The 22,560-nt window shown below is 26.6% G+C and overlaps 4 protein-coding genes across 23 annotated transcripts in view; 2 read left to right on the forward strand and 2 right to left on the reverse strand.

Annotated features, from left to right (window-relative positions):
• The window catches only part of LOC126836524 (microtubule-associated protein futsch-like), a 28,742-nt gene extending 25,426 nt beyond the window's left edge, over positions 1 to 3,316 (forward strand). For all 19 annotated transcript variants that reach the window (XM_050570103.1, XM_050570118.1, XM_050570172.1 and 16 more), the window contains 2 exons: positions 717 to 977; positions 1,061 to 3,316. In XM_050570103.1, the coding sequence (XP_050426060.1) occupies positions 717 to 977; positions 1,061 to 1,230 (431 nt within the window). In that variant the 3' untranslated portion in view covers positions 1,231 to 3,316. The remainder of the gene's footprint in view (positions 1 to 716; positions 978 to 1,060) is intronic.
• Positions 3,317 to 4,197: 881 nt separating this feature from the next.
• On the reverse strand, positions 4,198 to 6,796 carry LOC126847364 (uncharacterized). Its single transcript, XM_050587523.1, has 3 exons — positions 6,564 to 6,796; positions 5,386 to 5,570; positions 4,198 to 4,526 (listed from the first exon to the last, which is right to left on the reverse strand). Exons 1-3 carry the CDS (start codon positions 6,715 to 6,717, stop codon positions 4,374 to 4,376), a joined length of 492 nt encoding a protein of 163 aa, XP_050443480.1. The 5' UTR covers positions 6,718 to 6,796; the 3' UTR covers positions 4,198 to 4,373.
• A 131-nt stretch (positions 6,797 to 6,927) lies between these two features.
• Positions 6,928 to 15,539, forward strand: LOC126847343 (importin-11). Its single transcript, XM_050587492.1, has 20 exons — positions 6,928 to 7,120; positions 7,782 to 7,944; positions 8,015 to 8,115; positions 8,184 to 8,297; positions 8,430 to 8,652; positions 8,895 to 9,066; positions 9,135 to 9,398; positions 10,190 to 10,345; positions 10,414 to 10,454; positions 10,532 to 10,714; positions 10,793 to 11,125; positions 11,686 to 11,850; positions 11,912 to 12,104; positions 12,298 to 12,377; positions 12,806 to 12,963; positions 13,115 to 13,211; positions 13,282 to 13,448; positions 13,513 to 13,605; positions 14,546 to 14,702; positions 14,775 to 15,539. The coding sequence occupies exons 2-20, from the start codon at positions 7,816 to 7,818 to the stop codon at positions 14,874 to 14,876; spliced, it is 2,928 nt and encodes a 975-aa protein (XP_050443449.1). The 5' UTR covers positions 6,928 to 7,120; positions 7,782 to 7,815; the 3' UTR covers positions 14,877 to 15,539.
• Positions 15,540 to 15,780: 241 nt separating this feature from the next.
• On the reverse strand, positions 15,781 to 19,044 carry LOC126847352 (inorganic pyrophosphatase). Of its 2 annotated transcripts, none has more exons than XM_050587511.1 (8): positions 18,825 to 19,043; positions 17,969 to 18,087; positions 17,596 to 17,802; positions 17,459 to 17,522; positions 16,999 to 17,061; positions 16,714 to 16,924; positions 16,545 to 16,651; positions 15,781 to 16,010 (listed from the first exon to the last, which is right to left on the reverse strand). In XM_050587511.1, exons 1-8 carry the CDS (start codon positions 19,036 to 19,038, stop codon positions 15,982 to 15,984), a joined length of 1,014 nt encoding a protein of 337 aa, XP_050443468.1. In that variant the 5' UTR covers positions 19,039 to 19,043; the 3' UTR covers positions 15,781 to 15,981. The 2 variants fall into 2 exon arrangements, with proteins under 2 accessions (XP_050443468.1, XP_050443459.1); XM_050587502.1 differs by lacking the exon at positions 15,781 to 16,010 and adding an exon at positions 16,067 to 16,152 and having other exon boundaries at positions 18,825 to 19,044.
• Between the last annotated feature and the right edge of the window lie 3,516 nt (positions 19,045 to 22,560).

A 22,560-nucleotide genomic window follows, 5' to 3' on the forward strand; every position in this document is an offset into this window, starting at 1 on the left:
TGGATTCCGGATTTTCGGATTTTAAAAAATCCAAAATCAAAAAGCAGCTAACCTTTTTGTTTTATTTTTACATATTTATCAAAATAATGTTACTTATTACTTAGGTACACAGCTTTGTATTGTACAATTATTTAACACTTATATGATTTTTAAGTAGCTTAAATAGCATTTTTTGTGAAAATCCGGATTTTCGGATTCCCATCACTAATAGTTATTTCTTTTTGAAAACATATGTATTTATTTTTATTGTTGTACAATCAATTTCAAATGATCTTTTTTAGCATTTTCCAGAGCGCTAACAACTTTTGAAACTTAAATGGGAACGTATATATTTAAGTAAATGATTAAATTAAAAATAATTTGTTAAAAATGTTGACTTGTCGATAACCAGTTTTATATAATTACTTTTAAAGTTGTTTAAGTTAAAAATTTAGGACGGGAGTGGGAGTGCGGTTGAGTAATGCGCGCAGATAAAAATAAGTCTATCCTTCATACATTATCCAGTCCTAAACTTTAAACCTTAGTAACTTTATCCAAAACTGATTATCGACCTAGTAAACATTTTTAGTACATTATTCTCAATTTAGAAAAAAAATGTTTACAAAAAGAAAAACTACAAAACAATAATTATTTTAGACAGAATAGAGTGTCTTACATTAAATTGATAACCCTGTATATCTTAGGACTAAATAAGCTAAATGTTGGCTATTTTTTAGATAAAGATTCACCATATCGTCTACGACGTTCGGACTCTCCGAATAAGCTTAGAAGTCGTTCTTCAAGTCGAATGTCAAAAATAAATCCAACTTACCTAGATTTGATATACGTGCCTCATCATGGAAACTCAAAATATGTAACAGCTGACTTTTTTAAGCGTATTAGAGCAAGAAATTATGTTTTCAGCGGTATTGATCCCAATAAAGAAGTTTTAAACGCATTAATTGAGGGTAAACAAACATGGGATGACCAGGAACTTGGTAAGTAGTTTATTACATTATTATTGCATCAATAAAATGTTATACTTAATAATTGTTCTGTAATTGAATAACGCTATTTTTAGAGGTTACAATCATTCCAACATACGATACGGATACAATGAACCAGTGGGCAGCTGAAAACGAGGAACTTCTGACTAAACTAAAGATAGATATAAGTCCAAGCGCCAGTCGATGCACTATTAAGCTGCAGGATCATAATACTAGCTGCTCTGCTTATCGATTAGAATTTTAATAATATTATAATCCACAAGTGTGCATCAATATAGTTTTAAGTATAATAATCTAAAATGAAAAATTGTTTTAAAAAATAATATTTCGAAGCATGTGATATCAAGTAGTGTTAATCTGTCCATTTTCACTGCTGAATAGATCATTAAATTTCTTACTTCTTAAACAGCATTTAAAACTATTACTTTTTATAGTTTAAGCAAAAATGACAAATATATGATCATATTTCCGTTCCAAAAATAATAATAAAAATATAAATACAAACTTTTTTATGTGTAAGAAAATTGCACATATAAACGCTAAACACGAGACTGCATATTCCATCCCAATAGTATACTTTTTCTATTTACACATAATATTTAAAATTATAATTATTAAAAAAAGAAATGTTTTATTCCAACGTCATCAACATAACATTGTACGGTTATTAAATAGCACAGACTTTAATATTTAACCGCTTATTCCTTAAATATAACCAATAAACAATATATTTAAAAAAGCAACTATATTAACTCGATATTTTATATTATAAATTTGACTCATTCTAATTTTTAATATTTACTATACTAATAAAAACATTCTTAGTAAAATATCAATCTATGTTTGCGAATTAAATATTGAATGTGTCAAAAATGATAAAAATGTTTTTGGAATAAATTAAATAGAATTGGCTATGTAAGGCAGGGTAATAATATAGAAAAGGATATCAACATTTTTTTGGATAATCTTCTGCTTTTCTTTAGGTGATATATTTATACGTCCAAGTACATGTACTGTAGATTTTTTACGAGTATACAGTTGGTTAATTATTGTTCAACATAATTTATATTTTAATTTTTAACAATTGTATACATTTTTTTCTTAGTTTTATTTACATCTCAACAGTCAACCTATGTATCAATTTTATAATTTAGAACAACTAATATTATTCTTTCTAGAATAAACTTAAGCATTTGTTTGAATAATATAATAATAACCGCAATAAGATACAATTTTTAGTTATTATCAAAATGTGTGTCGTAATTTGTAGTTAGGGTATTAACAAGTCATTTATTATTATTTTTACATTAATTTTAAAAACATTATTGTAATTTACTATTAATCTAATATTCATGCACCAAATAATAACTTTATTCCACAATTTTTATCACTGTGGTGTAACCTTTAAGTCCAGCTTTTTTATTATAAAATATAATCTAAAACGTTTTGTTTTTAGTTTATACACCTAGAAACTGTATACAATGTATTAACAAATTAGACACACATATTATATCATACAATTAGAATTCAGAAATGTACTCTAACTGTTCATATTTACATAAATAAAACATTGATTTTTTATTTTTTTATTTTCAATTATCATAAAGCAAACCGTTGCTCAAAATAGTGTAATTAAATAAAACCACTACGCTTAATAATACATCAAATTAGAATAGCATCACCACAAATAATATTTATTTAAGTTTTTTTTAAAATTGTTTTTAGTTATTTGACGGTTCTGATAACATTATTAGACTTTTATACTGTGTTTAGTTTATCTAGTTACATAACCTTTTAATTTTAATATTCAACCCACATAGACGATTTTGATGACAATAATAACTAGTTGAGATAACTACTAGTTTTTTTGGTGTTACATAATTTTATATAATATTATAACTCATTTGATTAAATTTATTACGACTTTAAATTTTACACTTACAACATAATATGTATTCAAATTACATTTTAGAAACTATTTCAAATTTAAATACAATTTTTTTTTATCAGATAATTATTATATTGCAAATGCCATTGAAATTGTTTTTGATATTTTAATTGTTTCATGTAGCTACCAGCTTGCCGTTTTTTACTGAGATCTTGATATAATTATGTAGGATTTGTATGAGCATAATATGAAATAATTTTTTAAAAATGGTGCTATGTTCCGTCATGGATAAAGTCTTACTTTAAAGACTTAAGAAAACGTGATTTAGGTAATATACATTTTATGTTTTAAAATTGTTACTTTAATATTTATTACAGTAAGATAGACTTTTATAAAAAAAAATTATTATTATAGTTTTTATTATGTTAAATAAAATATTATTAATTAGGGTATATTTGTATAACTCACTCATAATACCTATACACAACAATTTAATACTTCTATTGCTATTTAAATGATATTATGTGTAGTGTACGCTTTATAGTATGTATTAATAAAGTACATTTTATATTTCAGATTTACATTGTACGCTTCTTAAACATGATTAGCTTACTATTTACACATATTTACTAAACCTAATGTCAGTATTTTATTCACAGAAATTTAACAATCAATTCGCGCGTCCGTATTTTTTTTATTATTTCACAGACTAATAATTACCAATTATAATTATGTTAAATTTAACTTTGTTGACATAACCATTGAGTATTTTTTAAAATACATTAATAATCATTATTATATAAATAGATCAAAATAAAAAAAGATTACATTTTTTAATCCGTCTTAAAAAGCTTACTGTCTATTTATCGTTTAATTAATTTTTGTAACATCGGCTAAGATTACACTTAATTATTCACTCGAAAATAATTCAATACAAGGAACGCATAAAACTACTAATATTTGTATTATCGTTAAATACGGTTCATTAACTCAATAAATAAAAAATTATTTACAGAAAATGTTAATGTTAGGTACTTGAAATATACATTTAGAAATATATTTCAATCTTATATAACATTATTTGTATTTGTATTAGTTATTATACAATATTCTATTATACTATTTTCATTAATGTACTCATCATTAATTATTTTATCTTATATCTCTCGACAACATTATTACGTATTGTCTATTCCATTTAGTGGTACATTAAATAAATAAACGTTTAAATTTAGAATTGAAAAATTGCATTTTAATTTGGTTGCATAATTACTCATCAACTTCACTTCGAGACAATTATGTTTGACAATTTTTATAAATCTATTCAAAATGAATGAAACCCGTTTATTTCATTAAGAAGTGTAAAAAATGACACATCAAAACCAAGCTGTTTTACTATACCTACCTACTATTTCAATGTTATACATATTATATGTTTTTTTAATGCGATAAATTAAAATAAAATAAAGTGTACAAAGTGCAAATGAGACATAATCATTTTATACATCGCACATATAATTTGTAAAACTGGTGTTTTTCTTAAAGAGTTGATCCAAAGGTTTGTGCACAGGTTGTTTCATTTTTTGAAATTTATATCGGTTGACAGGTACAGATATTCCGACGGTACCATACAAAGGATACTTGGCGCACAACTAAAACATAAATTTAATAATAAGAGAAATTAAAAAAAGTTTGTTGAAATATTGTTAGTTTTAGAACAAACGCATTTTATTCTCGAGCAAAATTTTTTTTATGCAATATCAAAGTTAGTTGTTTGAACTAAATTATAACAAAAACTACATTTTTTTGTGTGACAACTTTATTAAACATTTTAGGTACATTGACACTTTATAAAATAACTATCACATTTTATACCTATTTTAAGAGGAATTTTGTTATTTTCAATTTTACATTACATTCAAGCTATAACTATACAAAGTTGAACTTGCTGGTTTCATCTGTTGTATATAAAATTATATTTTTAAAAAGATTTAACATATAATGTATTTATATATTATGGGTTATAAAATATTAAGAAACTTTTTTTTTATTTTCATTTAAAAATAAAATAAAATGTATTATAATACATTGATTTTTTTAAAGGGAAACGGGAAAGTGTATTTCTAAGGGGCAAAAGATAGGCAATATTTTAAATTCCGTAAATATAACTGTTTAGTTTTGTTAGATTATTTTTAAATTTATTTTTCTTCGAGCTGTGGCAAATAAGTTTGATAAAAAGTTGGTTTTGTTGTAGATATCTATTGAACGGTTTTTAAATTATTATTTATCTAAATATTATAACTATCTCTGTGGAGGCTAAAAAGCTGTTTTTTTATTCAGTTCCAAATTACTTACCAAAATTTAGGAGACCATAAATAATTAAACAACTTGTAACACATTTTGAAAAAAAAAAACCGGCCGTTTAATCCACATAAAAGAGATGATAAATTATAAAAAAAAGTTCCCATTTTAAATAAGTAGTGCTCTTTAAATTTAAATCGATAAATGTACTTCTTCATCCAATGCGCTTCCAATTTCTTTTAATTTAAAACCATCTTTTTGGTATGCACTGCTATATGTAGTTTCAAACTGGCTTTGCTGAGTGCAGAATTGATTAGTTTTTTCGGCCAATTCTCCCAACACTTTTTCCGTGGCTGTTTTCCACAAATACTCTTCGAACTCTTTTCTTTTTTTCTCTTGATTTGTGCGTCCATCAATGAAATAAGTAAAAATAATTTTTCTATTAATATTATTATTATCTATGATATGCCTTTATTATATGTTCTAATTGTATAAAAAAAAAATCATAGAACCACAATCTAAGTATTAATACATGTATTAAAATTGTACATCATGTTATTTAATCTAACTTTTAGTAAGAAACTACCGCAATTGGGTCAAGACTTAATGGAGGAGAATTAGTCTGTTCGATGTAGTCTGTATAAAAAGTATGTTGGTAAATATTTAGATAAAAAAAACTTTCATACGTAGACAAAATGCTATAAATTCCTATACGTATTACATACAATGCCCGCTAATTTTTTATCTTTGACAAAACAATCAAAAAAAAAAAAAACACAATTTTGATGACAAATAATTATTAAAAAAAATAATACAATCTACGTGTAAACTTTGAATTGGGGTATGTTGTATGCGCGCGATGGTGGTAAGAGTGTTTTTCTGAAATACGTATACGCTATAGATAATTATTTTTGTGGTTAAGGGTTTATTTAAATATTTAGTTATTTTATAATATAAAACCACAAGTGATGCTCAAGTTTTTTCCTAGATTTGAATTGGAGTTAAAATATTTAAAATATACTTATATTGCTTAGTTCCACATTATTTAATTAAAATAATAATTAATTATTTTAATAAATTTATTCAATTAATCCACTAATATTATTCTATTAGGTACTTTTGTTGTAAATTTATTAAAGTAATGTTTTTTGTGTTTTATTAAAATAATTATATACATATTTCAAATACTTTGAGTGTGATTTATTCAAATAATGTTGTTTGAAAATTATCGAATACAAATTAAAGTAGTATCCATTATATTTTGAATAATACGTCTACCGGAGAGGTGAAGCTTTAAATCTTCACCTAAGTCAATGTATAGCATCTACAGATCTTAAGATAGCAAGTCAGATTTATAAAACTTGTCTCTTTCCAATTCAATTTATTACCTCTGTCATCGAGGGCTTTGGGCTCGTCAAATCGCTGATAAGTCTCGTGGGTCGATGATTGTCTAATGTAAGCGGTTTCGCTTTCTGATGTTTGGAACGTTGGCCACTGGCTAATATTTTTGTGATGGTTGGCTATCGACCTCCGAGTCTCCATTGATATATAAAATATCAAAAATATAGTACCTATACACAAAATAAATTGCAGGAAAATTATAGAGGCCGACTAATTGTTAAGTCTGGTTGTTTACCGCCGTTTGTCGCCAAGGCGATATTGTGCTGTTATAATATTGATCACACCGGCGTTTTAGGAACCACTGGCAGGTATTGCCTTTTCCGCACGGAAATAAGGTTATGTAGAATAAATACTTTAAAAAAAAAACATCACAACGTATTGATCACTAATCAGCGACTACGATAGTTGATAATAAATTGAAAGTGAAAATTATGTGATATTCCGGCTGTGCCTACGCCTTTGAGTTGAACAATCTAAACCAAACGTTAACTTGAAAGAGTTGTAAACACAGCAAAGGATTATCTGCTCGTTGCCTAGATGCAGAGTAAGTTAGATTTCATTTAGTCAACCTTCTTAGTCCAAACAAAGATCATAGCTATCAAATCTATTAGGTTCGCGTTGTCGCAATTGCATGTTTTTACGCTGGTTTTTTACTTGTATTATCAAGCCCTAACTAAATTAAAATAGGTTATGATTTACATTTAGTCAGATTTTAATTCTAGAGTTTGAAGTATTACTGGTGCACCAAGTTTATTGGTGCAGAGGTATTTGTAAATCGTACAATTAAAGTTATATATTCTTATCACATTGGAAAATTAACAAAATGCTATCCTGCACTGAATGTCTTGGCATAATTTATTAAAATCCAAGTCTAGTTTGATATCATCCAAATGATTCAAATATAAGAATAAACAATAATTTGTCATAAAAACTGTTAAAATATGTTTCTATCATGACACCAAAAAAAAAAAAACCCAGTAAATTGAGTAATAAAAATGTTCTGCGACTTGGGCACTAATGTTTTGAAAAATCAATCTTACACGATTCTCACTATTTCTCTTTTGAAACAAGATGACACAATCCAAAGCGCGTTACTTGGGAAATTTTAATTATACCATATTACTATTTTATAATAATAGAAATTGTATTTAGGACTATTTTAGATAAAATTTAGAATAGTTAGTAACAAATTTTTTAAATTTTAGATTAAGATAAAGTAAAGTACTTAATTCTATCAAAATGGACATCGAACAGTTAGTATATGAAACACTATTGCAAGCCAGTAGTCAGCATCCTGATATGTTAAAACCAGCTGAACAGAAACTCAAAGAATGGGAAGTAGAACCTGGATTTTACTCAGTATTATTTGTAAGCTTAACAAAACTAAACATTAAAATAAGAAAACTGCTTGTAAATTATATTTATTTTATATTTATAGAGGATATTTTCAAATCAATCATTAGATATAAATGTTCGTTGGATGTCCATTCTGTGTTTTAAGCAAGGTGTTGAAAAATATTGGAGGAAAAACGTCTCTAGGTAAATATACTTAATATGAATTTTTTTTTTAATTTAACTTTAAAGCAATTTTCTTTGCTTTTTTATAGTGGTATTTCAGAAGATGAAAAAGTGACTTTGAGAAAAATGTTACTTTCAAATTTATCTGAACCTGTTCCACGATTGGCAACTCAAGTTAGCGTAATCATCGGCAGAGTTGCTAGGTAACTTATAATAGAGTTATTTTAGAACTGAGACACTTATTCATATCAATGTCTATTAATTTGTATATTTTTCAAAGGTTTGCTTATAATTTATCACATATAAAGTTATCAGTTATTGTTTTGAATGTTTAGATTAGATTGGCCATATGATTGGAACAATTTAATGCCAGAATTAATGGAGCGTATTAAATACGATCCTCAAAATCGTGCATTATTATCCATGCACCATGTTGTAAAGTCTCTGTCAGGGAAAAGGCTTTACGATAGTATACGATTATTTCAAGATGCTTCCAGTCAACTCTTTCCAAATTTTTACAACCATTGGGAACAACGAACTGATGCTTTTATAAAAGAAGTAAAAATTTCTAATTATATTTATTTATATATACATAAAAATAATAATACCATGGCTGTTTTTGGTGACAATAATTTTAGTTTTGTTAAGAACTTAATGCAATGCACGTTTCAAATCGTCAAAGTTATTTTGTGTATCTTCTATTAATAATCTATAAGATAATATTATCATGAATACCACTAAAAACATTAAAAGTAACTTAACTGAAAGCATGAATGATTAAATACAGTATTATTTTTAAGATGGAACAAGGAAATGCAACACCGGAAGTTGCAAAACTTTTAGAAGATGCATTTTATACCCAAAAAATACTGTCAAATTTTGTTTTGTATGGATTTAAATCACCTTATCCGGACGAAGTCAAACAATTTATTATAAGCGTATTTAATAAAGTGCGACCAATTGTTGCTTGTCGTAAGTTATTTTTAAAATAATCACATATCAGTAATTTTCATTTTATTTTCAATTTGTTTTTTTTTCAGGTCCTTATTATCCTGATTTAGTTGAAAAATTTGTATGTCGAATGTTTAAAATGCTGATGACAATTATCGAAGACCACCCAGCTGATTATTTAGATTTTATTCAACCCACTGTAGAACTTGCTTACTTCTATGGATTCACTGTGGATGGGAATGCTGTAGTGTTTGAAAGATTCTTAATACAATTATTTAATCTGACAAAACTGATACTCATTTGTCCTCAGTATAAACTACCTCGTACTAATGGTCCAGTTTGTCAAATTGATGGTAAGTTATGATTTTGAAATAACATCAAAAAAATTTTGTAGTGATACTTTTCAGTTACAACCAATATGAACAACCCGCTCCATGCATAGCCTTGTTCAGAACAGTTATAATAATTAGAATTTACTAATAGGATCAAGAAACACGAAATTATATTTAAATTATTACAACATAGTTATTTGAAAATAATTAATTAACTTAATTAATTAATTATTTAATTAATTAATTTGAATAACACTTTTTTTACTCTGTCCCAAATAAGAAAGGCAGAGATTTGCGATCTCAACTGAGGCTTTTCTAGCTCTGCCGAACTCGTCAAACCCCCTCTATACGACTGGTTATAAATGAATACTGATGACGATGGTCTGCTGTGTTGCACGTGGAAGAAGAACTAGGCGAATTGTGGCATAGGAATGCGCGAGACGGACCAAATTTCTTATTTATGCCTTACTTATTTGGAACAGAGTATAAATACATTTTTGACTTATTGTAATAACCCGTTATTTCAAATAATTTTTTAAATGACAATTTATCTGATTAAATTATTTAAACTTTTATTTAAATAATTTGTTTTATGAGTAAAAAAGTATGTAGTACTAGAAATAGAAAATGTATTTTAATAATTTTTTTATTTGTTATTTAAATTGGTTCAAATAAAAATACAATTTTTTTATTATATTTTTATTTAAATAACAGCTAGGGTTGGCAAATACTTAAGTTGATATAATTATTTTGAGAATCAAATAATGTTTATTTGTAAGGCTAACAAACCGCAATTCATGATTTTACTATAGAAACTTCAAGAAGAGTATCAACAGCAGCTGTACAGCAAAAATCATTAGTATTCAAATCAGATAGATTAATGATTATGTGCCAACAACTGATTTACAAATATTTTTTACTTACTCCGTCAGAATTAGAAATCTGGGATAGTGATCCAGAAATGTTTGGTAAATATTTTATTTTATGTACATGAAATAAGAAAAACATAATTTTTTTAAATTGTTATGTTATTTAGCGACAGATGAAGTCGGAGAGTATTGGAAATACAATCTTAAAGTATGTTAAATTTTGATAAATTTATTTTTATTATTTTAGAAATTGTTTATTTTATACATTTTTTATGTACTGTGTAGGCGTGTACTGAATCACTTTTTATGTCACTATTCCATGAGTTTAGAGAACTATTGACACCTCGACTGGCAGCAACCATAGAATCAAATAGAGAGTTGGTTGATCCAACTAATTTAGAAGCTGTGTTAAAAAAGGATGCTATTTATAATGCATTTGGATTAACAGCATTTGAAATGTTTGATATTGTAAAAATATGCTCCTATTTTCGTTTTTTAATTATTGGGTATATTCTAACTATGTCGTGTTTCGTTAAATTATTTTAGATAAATTTTGATGATTGGTTTAATACGACATTACGTCAAGAATTAATGGAAACTCGAGGTCATTCACGTGTCCTCAAAAGACGTGTTGCTTGGCTGATTGGACAATGGCTTACTGTTAGATTAAACCCTGAGTACAGGCCAGAACTTTACAATATACTCATTGGATTGTTGAATCCTGAGCAAGATATGGCTGTTCGCTTAGCAGCTACGTCTACACTACGTTGCGCCATTGATGACTTTGATTTTAGTTCTGAACATTTTATAGAATATTTAGAACCAATGGCCTTTTCTCTTTACAAGCTGTTAGTCAGTGTACGAGAATGTGATACAAAAGTAAATATTTTATTTAATCAACATAAATATGAAATTTGAGTATTTTTCATTTAAATAAATAATTATTTTAAATACATTTTTATTTAACACCAATGGCCTTTAAGGTCGTGAGTTTAATTTAATTTAATTAAAAAGTATTTTAACTTGTTTATTTTGCCGTTGCGCTGTTTGGGGCATCAAATAATGTTTTTATTTATTAAGTATAATTTTTTTTAATTTTAGAATTATTTTTAATAAATCAAAAAATTACAGAATTATTTTTAATAATGAAAAAAAAACACCATCTTGCTAGTCTTTGCCAAATACTTACACACAGGTTTTATACAAAGATATTCAAAAATGTATAGCAGAAAAAAAAAACAGCGACACAACTTTTTAAAACAAACAATATTTTTAAAAATTCATATTTCAGCTTAAAATGAATATTTTGTAATTTGTTTTGCGAAAATATATTTTTGCTTATTACTGTGTATCCATAAAAAATTAATATTATATTGTATTATGCATTTAACTAGTACTTTTATTGTTTATTACTTTAATTTTTTTTTTTTTTTGTACAGTTGAACGTGTTGCACGTTATGTCGTTTATGGTGGAACGTTTAGGTCCAATGGTAGAGCCATACTTTGATTCTTTACTTCAGTATTTGCCTAAACTATGGACTGATTCTGATGACCATCACATGCTTCGCTGTGCAATTATATCTACTTTGACGCAAATTGTTCGAGTATGTTTAATATATATATAATATTGTTCAATCATCATAGATATTATATGTTTTTTTATAGGCAATTCGAACTAAAAGTGCTGAGCTTACTCCTTTTTTAGTTCCTATCATTCGATACAGTGTAGATATCAAAGAAAAGGCGTACATCTATTTACAAGAGGATGGTCTTGAACTTCTTCTTTCTTATATAGAATCGTGTACTACGTATAACGATGAAATGCTTAGTTTAATTAATTATCTTCTTCCGCTATTAGGTGAGTTTAGTATTTAGTCAGCGAAAAATACTTGACGGATTTGCAAACCTAAATAAATTTAACAGGGTCGAGCTTTTTTAAAAAATGAGCGTGGATTTATTGCCATTTCTGTATATTGCTGATACGTCTATACATTTTTACAAAATCTTTAATACATTTGTGTACTTAACCATCTATTTAATATTAAATTTAGATTACTCTACCGAACATTTAAAGACCGGTTTGATGATTCTCGAAGCATACGTATTAATTGCACCAGAAAGAGTCATGACGGTATGTATTATATATATATATTTTTTTTTTTATTACTCTACTCCGAAATCTAGTTTCTTTGCAATAATCCTTTGATCTATTCACTGTGTGCTGTTGGTGAATCCACCACCCACTGGGCGCGGGTTGGCTAGTGTCGGTAAATGCGTTAGCATGGCAAAGCCTATACTGCTGGACCGGGGAGCCCTGGAAGTATTGGTCCGCGCCCCGGGACTGAGGTCTCTGGGTTAGACTATTGGTGGTTGTGGGACTCGTTAGGTTAAATGCTACTAGCCTCAGGTTAAGTCATCAAGTCCATATCTAATCTGAGTTAGGTTAGGCGCCTCGAGTGTGGACTCATTCTCAGTGGAGTGGGGGGGGGGAGGGTGTAGTGTGATTGGATGACGGCACATAATGTATGAAACTAAAAAATTTAAACTAATATTTTTTAGGAGTACGGAGCTCAAATATTCAGCTTAACTACTACTTTAATGAACGATTTAAAAGATGAAGGCACCGTATGTATTTTATCGCTATATGAAACAATTGTAAAAGTCAATCTGCCACAAACAACTGAGCTGATGATGGTTGTACTTGGACAAAATTTAAAGTAACAGTTGAACTTGTTTTTTTTTAATAATTCATAGCATATAAAAGCCTTCTTTATTGTGTTAGTTAATGTATTGTGTATTAATGTGTAATTTATTATTATTAATATATTATTCATGTATTGTGTATTTAAATATTTTAATATATTTCAGATCTTTGTGTTCCGGTGAAATTGGTCTCACGGTCAATAGTTGTCGATTATCATTAATTTCTAGAGTAATATTAAATGATCCAGCCATTTTTATACAAGTAGACCAATTCATTTTAATGTTTTTCCCCCTATAATGTATTATCATGTTTAATAAATGTGCATTTTTAGGTTGTAGAGCATCTGTGTGTACATGAAAATGGTAATTTATTACAATTTGACAAGGTACTTAAACGTATAATTGAGGTATGGTTAGAACGAATGAATCAAATAGTGCAAAACGATAGAAGAAAACTGTTAGGTCTTGCACTTGCATCTCTTTTAACAAGTCAAAAAAAGTTAGTAACATTTAAAAACTATAAAAATTATAAAAATTGTATTTTCTTTTTTTTTTTGCTCTAGACCTATTTTAGAATTGTTCAAAGAAATAATCACCATTTGTGTCGAGACTTTAAACGATATTATGAGAAAGACTGATGATGGGATATACACAGAGTATGTATGATTTACAACAATTTAACGAATTATATATAATATATAATTAAAAATAACCCCAAATAACTTGTAAAATATATTGTTAAACAAAACATTCAGAAAAAAAAACTTCAAATTCATATACTAAAGTATATGAGTTTACTTAAGCACATACATGTATTTTCGTAACAGTCTTACGTTTATCAGCGGTGATGATTTGTGTAAAAAATACAAATAAAATTAGTTTCAATTTGTATGGTATAACAAATTATATTATTGATGATTGCCCTTAAATTTTTACATTTTGTTAAGATTATAAAAAATTGCTTGGATTAGAAATTAAGCAAGTGAAAAATACCTATTAAGAAGGCGGCACTCGACTATTAAGTAATAATTTATTCTGATATCCTTTTTGTAAAAAACAAATGTTAATTTCATTTTTTCTGGTTAATTTTTATATTACATTTTCTCGATAATGGCGTGCTACCAGAACCAAAATTATATTGATTGTACACAATTTTTTTAATGAAAAAAAATTGTTGAAAATGGCATCAATGATGTTTTTTACAAACGCTTCACAAAAAAAAAAAAAAAATTGATATTCCCCTTTATATCTTTTTGTGTTCCCCCTTGTCAAATCTAGTCTGGACCTTATTTATTTCTGTTGAATTAATAATATAGTCAAATAAAAACTTAATTAACAAATAAAATTTTATTTTTCTTAGAACAAATTCAAATAAAAAATAATGTATTTAATAAGAAATAAAAATACATTTTAATCAAGTATTATTTGAAGTTTTAAATAATTAATATGTACTATTTAAAATAGTAATGTAAATTAAAAAAATATTTGATACAAAATAATATTAATAAAAGCCCAGGGCTGTGTAAAGTTAATGTATATTTTAATTGTTTTTATTAATCAGTAATCTGTATATAATTAAACATTTGTTTTTAATAGTTCCATGTTGATGACTGACGATTGTTCCAATGTTAGTTCTCGAGCCAACTCAGAATGTGAATATCAGTACGAGACTGAACATAATGAAAGGCAAAGATGTCTCTCACTCAAAGATCCCGTACACTGTATTCCATTCCATAAATACTTGCAGTCTCAAGTATGTAAACATTCTTGTTGTTACATTAGTGTCTACTATAAGGAGAATTATAAGTATATTTTATTTTTACAGTTGCTTGCTTTACAAAATCAAATTGGAGAACAGCAGTTTCAACACGTACTCATTTCTAGGGTCGACAGTGACATATTAGAGCAATTGTATGTCTACATGTAATAGTGCCTCCTGTGACAACCAAAATCACCATTACCCTTTTATTATATTTAATTTTAAATTTATATTATGTTTTTGCTGTAACATAACTATAATAAAGTGTAGACTAATTAATTTTAGTATATTATTAATGTTATTATTCACTAATACTACTCTATCTTATCTCAATGTTGTATGTGTTAGTCTCGTTTATTATCTTAAAATGTTCCAACTCAAGTGTTTTTTTTTTAAATCTTATTTTGCATGCTTGAAAAGTAACTAATTGATTTGCCATTAATAGTTCAAATAACATACTAGTCAAGAATGAATAGTATTAATACTGATTTATATATTATTAATATTATTATTAATGGCAAAACTGTTTTCAATATTTATAATTTTGCATCTGTAAATTTAATAATAACAGCACTTGTACACTAATATGATACTTAAGAGAATTTAACATTATACATTATTCTTAAATACGGCGAAGTTACAAAACATAGTTTTGGTTTATTTTATTTGTAATTGATTGTGTTGTTAACATAAGTGATAGTAGTAGAGACAATTTGCACTACAGATATTGGTCGATAGTATGATAAATACAATTTCTTCCTAATTTTAATTAACGTTTATCGTTCAATTCTTTTTTGTTTTATGTTATAAATACAATGTGGTTTATTAATATTGTACATTTTTATTGTTAAACTTTTTGAGTCTTTGTAATTTTTTTTTATCTGAAATTAGAATCTGTATGTATTCTTATAGATTATTTTAAACATGTTACTGCTATTTTTGACTTAAAAAAAATTCATTAAGATGACAATGAATTGATGTTTTTTATAATACATTTTGTACATCATCATGACAGTATTGATGGTGATCTCAAACGAGATAATATTATTTAAAATAAAACATTTAAAAACAGTTTATAATTTCATACTAAACATCACCGTATATTGTTGATTTTTCAATATAACATATATATATTTATGTACTATTGATAATTATTATTAATATGATGAAATTACAACATTTTTTTAATCACAATTATTCAGTAATATTTTGATTTGAATTTTTCAATATAAAATATTACCAAGTTGACGGCATCTTTTAATGATACACCAACTTATAATTTTATAAAATGCCATTTATTCACTGGAACAAAAAAAAAAGAACAATACAAATTAAAGCCAATTACATCAAATAATAATTATTTTCAATTAATTACTTATCAAATTTAATGTTAACTACAATTTAGAATTAATAGCCTTCATTTTTACGTAAAACCAGTTGTCAACTGAAAATATTAAAGAAATAGTATTACTAATATGTTATTTTATACACATATTAATTTGTAAAAGCACAACGCGTGTAATTAGAGAAAATTAGAATATAATTTGAATGTTTATATTTTTAATTGATTATTATTTTCTATTTTTAATTTTCTTAACAGTTTTTAAAAAGTGCAATTTGCCAAATTTGAAATAAATCGAAATGGCTGGTCAATAGCCAAAGAAAGTGATTAATTCAGTAATAAGAAATATGTTTATGTTAACTTTGGCATAAGAATAAAATAAATTAAAGAAATATAGAAATGAGTTATTTTAATTTTTCAATATTTTTTTTGTTATTTTACTTAAAATAAAAATTGATAATCCATATCAACATTAGAAAAATTAAAGAAATTACCTTCTGGATCAATTGGGCTTGCTTCAGATAATGGCAGGCTTTCTGATAGTATAGTTTTAACTTTCTCGCTATCAACACTGGACTTGTTATTCAATGTTGTATTGACACTACAAAAAAAAAAAAAATTATATAATGCATGTCTAACAGTAAAAATCAAATAAATAATTACCAAGATAGGCCATCAGTATTCTCCTTTTGAAAAAGACTCTTCCAATATTCATGGGCATCATGGATAATTTTTAGTGCAAATTCGGAATCTTTAGGCTCGCCGTTGAATGCAAATTTATTTTCTGGTTTATTATCAGGAATTTTATAAAGCTTTAACCATTCGACTGTAGCTTTTAAATAACCAGGAAAGTGTGTTTCCACATCTTTTATGCCTAGAATTTTTCACAACCAATTATATTTAAAAAAATTATTTTAAATTTTGTACACTTTTTGCAAAAATATTTACCATTTACTTTATCAGCCATCGGATCTTCAACATTAATAACAAGTACTTTCCAGTCAGTTTCACCTAAAATCAATACATTTTCTAATAAGCGTTAATGCCCAAATGGAAAATTTAAACTTAAATCTTATTTTTCCAATAACTACAAAAGTGAAATTAACTTTATTAGAATTAAATTTATAAAATTGTTAATACAATTACATAACATAACGTGAGCACATTTAAAAATTTACAATAAAATATTTACTTATTAATATAGTTTAAAATAACTTTGACAGAAAAATGTATGGGTTAAAAATTATGTACAAAAATTATATTTCTAAAATGTATTGTTAAAAAGTCTATGGTATTTCAAATTACTAAAAAAAAACGTGATAAAATTGTCATATAATGTAATAATATTATAAATTAAGTTCAAATCTACAACCAAAATTGTTCGGAATATTAATTAAATTATACTCGCCTTCATCAATTAATGCCACTGTACCCAATACTTTTACTCGAAGTACCTCTCCTTGTTTGGCTACCTGTGAAAATGAACATATTTATATATATATACATATATTAAGACTAACAAAAATGTATATCGTTTATATTTACTTTATAACCAATTTCAAGTACATCGAGGGGATCATTATCACCCTTACAGCCTGTGTGTTCGTCAAGAACTTCAGGATTTTCCCAAGTCTGGGGAAATGCACCGTAATTCCATATATAACCCTTGTGTGGAAACACATTGGCTACAAAACGTAATTTACCTTTCTTTGTATCTTGTTTGATTGGATTTAAAGGTGCCTTTGTGTCAATCTATAAAATATTTTTAATTATTATTATTTATTAATTGGGAAATAAATTATGTATATTGTTTAATATAAAATTAGAAAGCTTTGGCATAGTTTTATTGGACAGGATACTTGAAATCTAGTAATTTTCTTTAATAAGCAAAAGATAATTTTTTAAATATAAACCAAACCTCCATTTTGGCATTAGTCCATCTTGGAATTTCAACAACCATATTAAAAACTTTTCCAGTGCTATCAGCTAACAACGGAATGTCATGAAACGGAGAAATAACTTCTGAAGATTCATTTTCTAAAAGAAACAAATTTATTTATACATAATAATTATGTAATATGAAAAAAATAATGAAAAGGTAGAGCATGTTAAGTCTAGTTCACGTCAGGGAACCGAACTCCAAATTGCAAAATGTTGCACATCAATGCATCTTATGTGTGGTATTTTGACAAAGCTCTACAACATTTATCTTTACCATATTTGAATTGTAGATCTGGATTCGGCTTTCTAATATGGATGATACATTACTAAATGTTTTTAATTTTGGAGTATCCACTATATGATCCATGGATGCAGATACGCATTGAAATGAACATAATATAAATGTCCTAAATGTATGTTGTTAATCATAGCATTATGTTTCTCTTGATTTGGGTTTTCATTAGAAAAAATGAGTAACTACAAAATTTTGTAATATTTAATAAACATTTAAACCAATTTTAAGTTAAAAGGACTATAATAATAATGCAACATAAGCCTCAAAGAAAATGTATTATATTAAATTAGTGGATTTTACAGTGATTATAATTGTTATTTTTATTTATAGCACTTAATAAAACTTTCCATATTTTGAAAAACATTCTATTAAACTATATTTTTTTTAATCAACTGATTTTCTAGTAATTACAACATAATAGGCAATAACAATTAAAAATACCGGATGTAAAAACACTTGCGTAGGTTAGGTTAGATATATACATATGTAATAAAATATTAGATAGGTACTTGCGTAACTCACAATGTTATTTACTTACTTAAGTACACTTTGTAGTCTAATGTATTCGGTGACCCCTTTTCTTCGATTTGGTACGTCATGTTACTGAAACAATATTTAGGCACAACGGTTAACTGAGTGTGGCGAACTAACCAAAGACTTGAGCGTGCAGAAAATTTCTTGGAATTGGCCACGGAGTGCCGTAAAACGTTTTCAACGACTCTTGAAATCATATTTCCTCGATTTCTTATCATTCGGCAAATTTTCAGGGTCACACCTTTTGCACCACTTATCTTTGCCCTCAGAAAATATGTTTTATTCCAAGGACCTTACATATTGTACGAATTGACAAACTAGTATTACTATTGTCTTTGTTAGTTGTGGCTATGTACATGTTTTCTAATAGATATTTCTTCCCCATAGCCAAACTTGTTTGGTCATAGTAAATGTAAATCTACATTTAATACGTACAGTAAGTATTAACACGTTACACGGCAAATGCATAATTGGTGGTAAGTTATTTACTGACTACTATTATAGCTGTACACATTTTAAATTTTATTTAAGTACACAAGATAATCAATTTTAAATACAATTAGCGATTAGGTACAATTACTTTTGGCACCAAAAGGCTAAAATGTCTAATTTACCGAACTGCTGAACTGTATATTGGGTTGCCTATATCCAGGGACATATTGACTGAACTACTGAAATGCGCTAATCTGCTGGACATATAGTATAATATGTTACGTTATATTATACCGTTAAGTATAATTTTTTAGGGAGGGAGATTACTGAATAGAAAACATTAGCAATTTTTTATAGTCTTTATATAGTTTTTTATAGTTTTTATAGTTTTTATATTCATTATAGAAGCAGAGTATGAAATTTGGCAGGCTAAATGGAAAAATATTGAAGAAAACTTAAGACCTGCAACTGCTATAGAAGCTCTAAGAGTCGTGTGATCTACTAGCTATAATTTTAGTATCCACCGCTACGGCTGAACGCAGCTTTTCGACTATTAAAAGACTTAAAACATATTTAAGAAATACAACTTCTGAGTCCAGACTAGGACTAGCACTTTTATCCATTCGCCGAGACATTGATGTAAATGATGATATGGTATTAGACAAATTTGCCAACAGTGGTAAAGAGAGAAATTTGAATTTAATATAATTTGTTTTACTATTATTATAATTAGTATTAATAAGTATTAATAAGAATTATAATTTCTATTTTATTATATAATATTTTATAAGACTTGAGGTTTTGTAACTAATAATAATTATATCAGAATTATAATATTAAAATTTTACACTTAATTTCGAAGTCTTGTTTTTAATAGGTTGAGAAATGGGTAAGTTTGGCCAAATTTTTAAGGTTTATTTCTGGATCAGAATTTAGAAATAACTCTTTACACAGCTCTTTTACTCAATGCCTCAGCCCCCCCCCCCAAAAAAAATATCTAAATACGCCCCTGTCATACATCTATTATATATATATATATATATATATATATATAGTATTTATATAATTGAAAATTACAAATAAAGACTAAAACGCGAAGTCACTTTTTGAAGTGTCTACCGAACTGATTTCAACAATTTTTGTTTGTTATATATGTAGTTTAACATCTCCTCTAGGGGGCTAAAAGACTGTTTTTTTATTTTTGTTAAAAAAAAAATTATAAGCATTTTATATTTTTACTATTTTATAGTTTTTTAAAATAAATCTAACTAATTTTCTAATTGCTAAAACAAAAATTGGCCTTTTAGCCCACAAAGAAAAATTAGTACCTAAGCTTCACATAAAAAAAAATTGAATCCGTACAATAGGTACGTCGGAAAAATACTTCAACAGAAGTTATTTTTTATCAAACTTTTGCCATAACTCTGAGAAAAGTATTATAACTAGAAAAACCTAATATTTTTTCACCTTAAAATTTATTAGTCGGCTTATTAAAAATGGCTACAAGACCAATTTTTGTCAAATATTGCCTATCATATGTCCCTTAATAAATAGCGCTTTCCGTAACTATCGAGCCAGAATATTTTTCTGTATATTACACTGTATATAACTTTGTTGTCTTAACTTACTCTTTTAACATTTCTTTTAATCGTTATCGTGAATAAATTATTGTTTTATACTTCAAAATAATTATAATTATACTTGTGTATTACTTATTGCATATTCTCACTTTGTTTGACGAAAGTTTTTTTTGTGTTAGTGAGTAAAAATATTTGCACTTCTTCGACCAGGTAGAATAAAATAGTTGATTTATGATCAAGTTAAAAAAGCAACTAGGTTATTTTAGAATCGTTCTAGAACATAAACAAGTTTGAACTAAATATGTCAATCGACTCTCTGCAGAATGTCACTTAATCTCAGCGATTCACTTAGCAAACATTGTTAATAGATTTTATCATTATTGAGTAAACATGGGTATAGCTTGATTTTGTTAAATATGGCCTATCGGTAATCTTTACAGAATTGAGATCGGACCATCCTAAGTTGTCGAAATTTTGTCTAGCTTTTTGGTCTAAAACGTCAACAAAACATACCGCATCCAAATCACCTTAATTGAAAATTATCCTAAAACTATTACAATTTAAATGAGTAATAATATACTTTAATATTTATAGTTAATACTTACTTTGGTAAATCCATCACAATAATATCATCGTTAGCTAGCAAGGTTCCTATTGATATCATAAAAAAACAATAAAATAATAAAAATAATTGTATCTAAACTTTTGAAATTATTCATGATTTTTAGTAGTTGTAACACACAATGACAAATAAAGCGCTTTCCTTTTGGTATTAAGGGTGTTAAATATTACTATTTAGTTTAAAACTCCAAACCATTTTTTATTGCCAAAAAGGCATAAGAGTAAAGAAGTTATTTTTTATTCATGTTATTGTTTACACAGTTGTAATGTGTTTTTATTTATTTTTTTATACTCCGGATATTTGTATATTTGTTAAAGGTATAATATATAAAACAATTGTCTGTAACTTTAGTATTTTAAATGGGTCTTGTAGACCAGACTCCGCCATCTAAAATACATGGCTTAGGTTAGGATTCTGCCTAATTTGCACAAGTATATAATAAGTAGAAAAACAACATAATTTATATATGTATTAAAATTTAAAAGGTTATCACATATATTATAATTTACATAAACCACATACGCAAACTAATAAAAATAATGTTAAACGTTATTTTTAGTAACAAAAAAAACAAAATAAAAATATTTTGTATCTAAAACTAAACTGAGTTTAATTTTTAAAATAGGCTGAAAAGCAAAAATTCAGAGGAGCGTTCGGAGGCAGAAGGGAAAATGTTGAATTTGTTTTATTTATTATAATCTTTCTAAAGTTATTGAAAAGTATAAATCATGAATCTAGGTTATTACAGGTAGATATTATAATATGCAATATGATGGAAACAGAATAGTTTCTCGAAAACACTACAAAAGAAGATTAGGTACTTCGTGCAATTATTATAATGATGTTCGGAGTGAAGTTATGACTAAACGAAAAATTGGGTGTTAAAGTATAATTCACCACCAAAAGACAGAAAGTAGTAAATGGTGACGAATAATCTTTAGATCCATGATTTCAAAACACAGAAGAAAAATTTCGTCTGTTCTAGTTTTAGTTACTACCTACTATAGTTTAGCAAGAGATGAAATAGCTTTAGGAAATTTCGTATTCTTGATCTTAAATTTGTAATTACGTACCTTAGCAGATAATTTTGTACGTGAAGAATCAAA

This window comes from Adelges cooleyi, unplaced genomic scaffold (genome assembly GCF_023614345.1).
Source record: "Adelges cooleyi isolate 19-005CV unplaced genomic scaffold, UGA_ACOO_1.1 ACOO_flye_CR_arks_rails_tigmint_CR_PRNA_1, whole genome shotgun sequence".
Lineage (NCBI taxonomy): Eukaryota > Metazoa > Arthropoda > Insecta > Hemiptera > Adelgidae > Adelges > Adelges cooleyi.

Bases quoted from the DNA above. Each gene is read 5' to 3' on its own strand.
- LOC126847364 (XM_050587523.1), bottom strand. From the start codon at position 6,717: ATGGAGACTCGGAGGTCGATAGCCAACCATCACAAAAATATTAGCCAG. The intron at 5,571-6,563 runs GTAATAAATTGA...GCACAAATCAAG, and splicing joins CAAAGCCCTCGATGACAGAG to AGAAAAAAAGAAAAGAGTTC. The intron at 4,527-5,385 runs GTACATTTATCG...TTTATGTTTTAG, and splicing joins GAAGCGCATTGGATGAAGAA to TTGTGCGCCAAGTATCCTTT.
- LOC126847343 (XM_050587492.1), top strand. From the start codon at position 7,816: ATGGACATCGAACAGTTAGTATATGAAACACTATTGCAAGCCAGTAGT. The intron at 8,298-8,429 runs GTAACTTATAAT...TTGAATGTTTAG, and splicing joins ATCATCGGCAGAGTTGCTAG to ATTAGATTGGCCATATGATT. The intron at 12,964-13,114 runs GTAACAGTTGAA...AATATATTTCAG, and splicing joins GTACTTGGACAAAATTTAAA to ATCTTTGTGTTCCGGTGAAA.
- LOC126847352 (XM_050587502.1), bottom strand. From the start codon at position 19,038: ATGATAAGAAATCGAGGAAATATGATTTCAAGAGTCGTTGAAAACGTT. The intron at 17,523-17,595 runs GTAAATATAAAC...TCATTTTCACAG, and splicing joins TACTTGAAATTGGTTATAAA to GTAGCCAAACAAGGAGAGGT. The intron at 17,062-17,458 runs GCGAGTATAATT...TATTGATTTTAG, and splicing joins AGTGGCATTAATTGATGAAG to GTGAAACTGACTGGAAAGTA.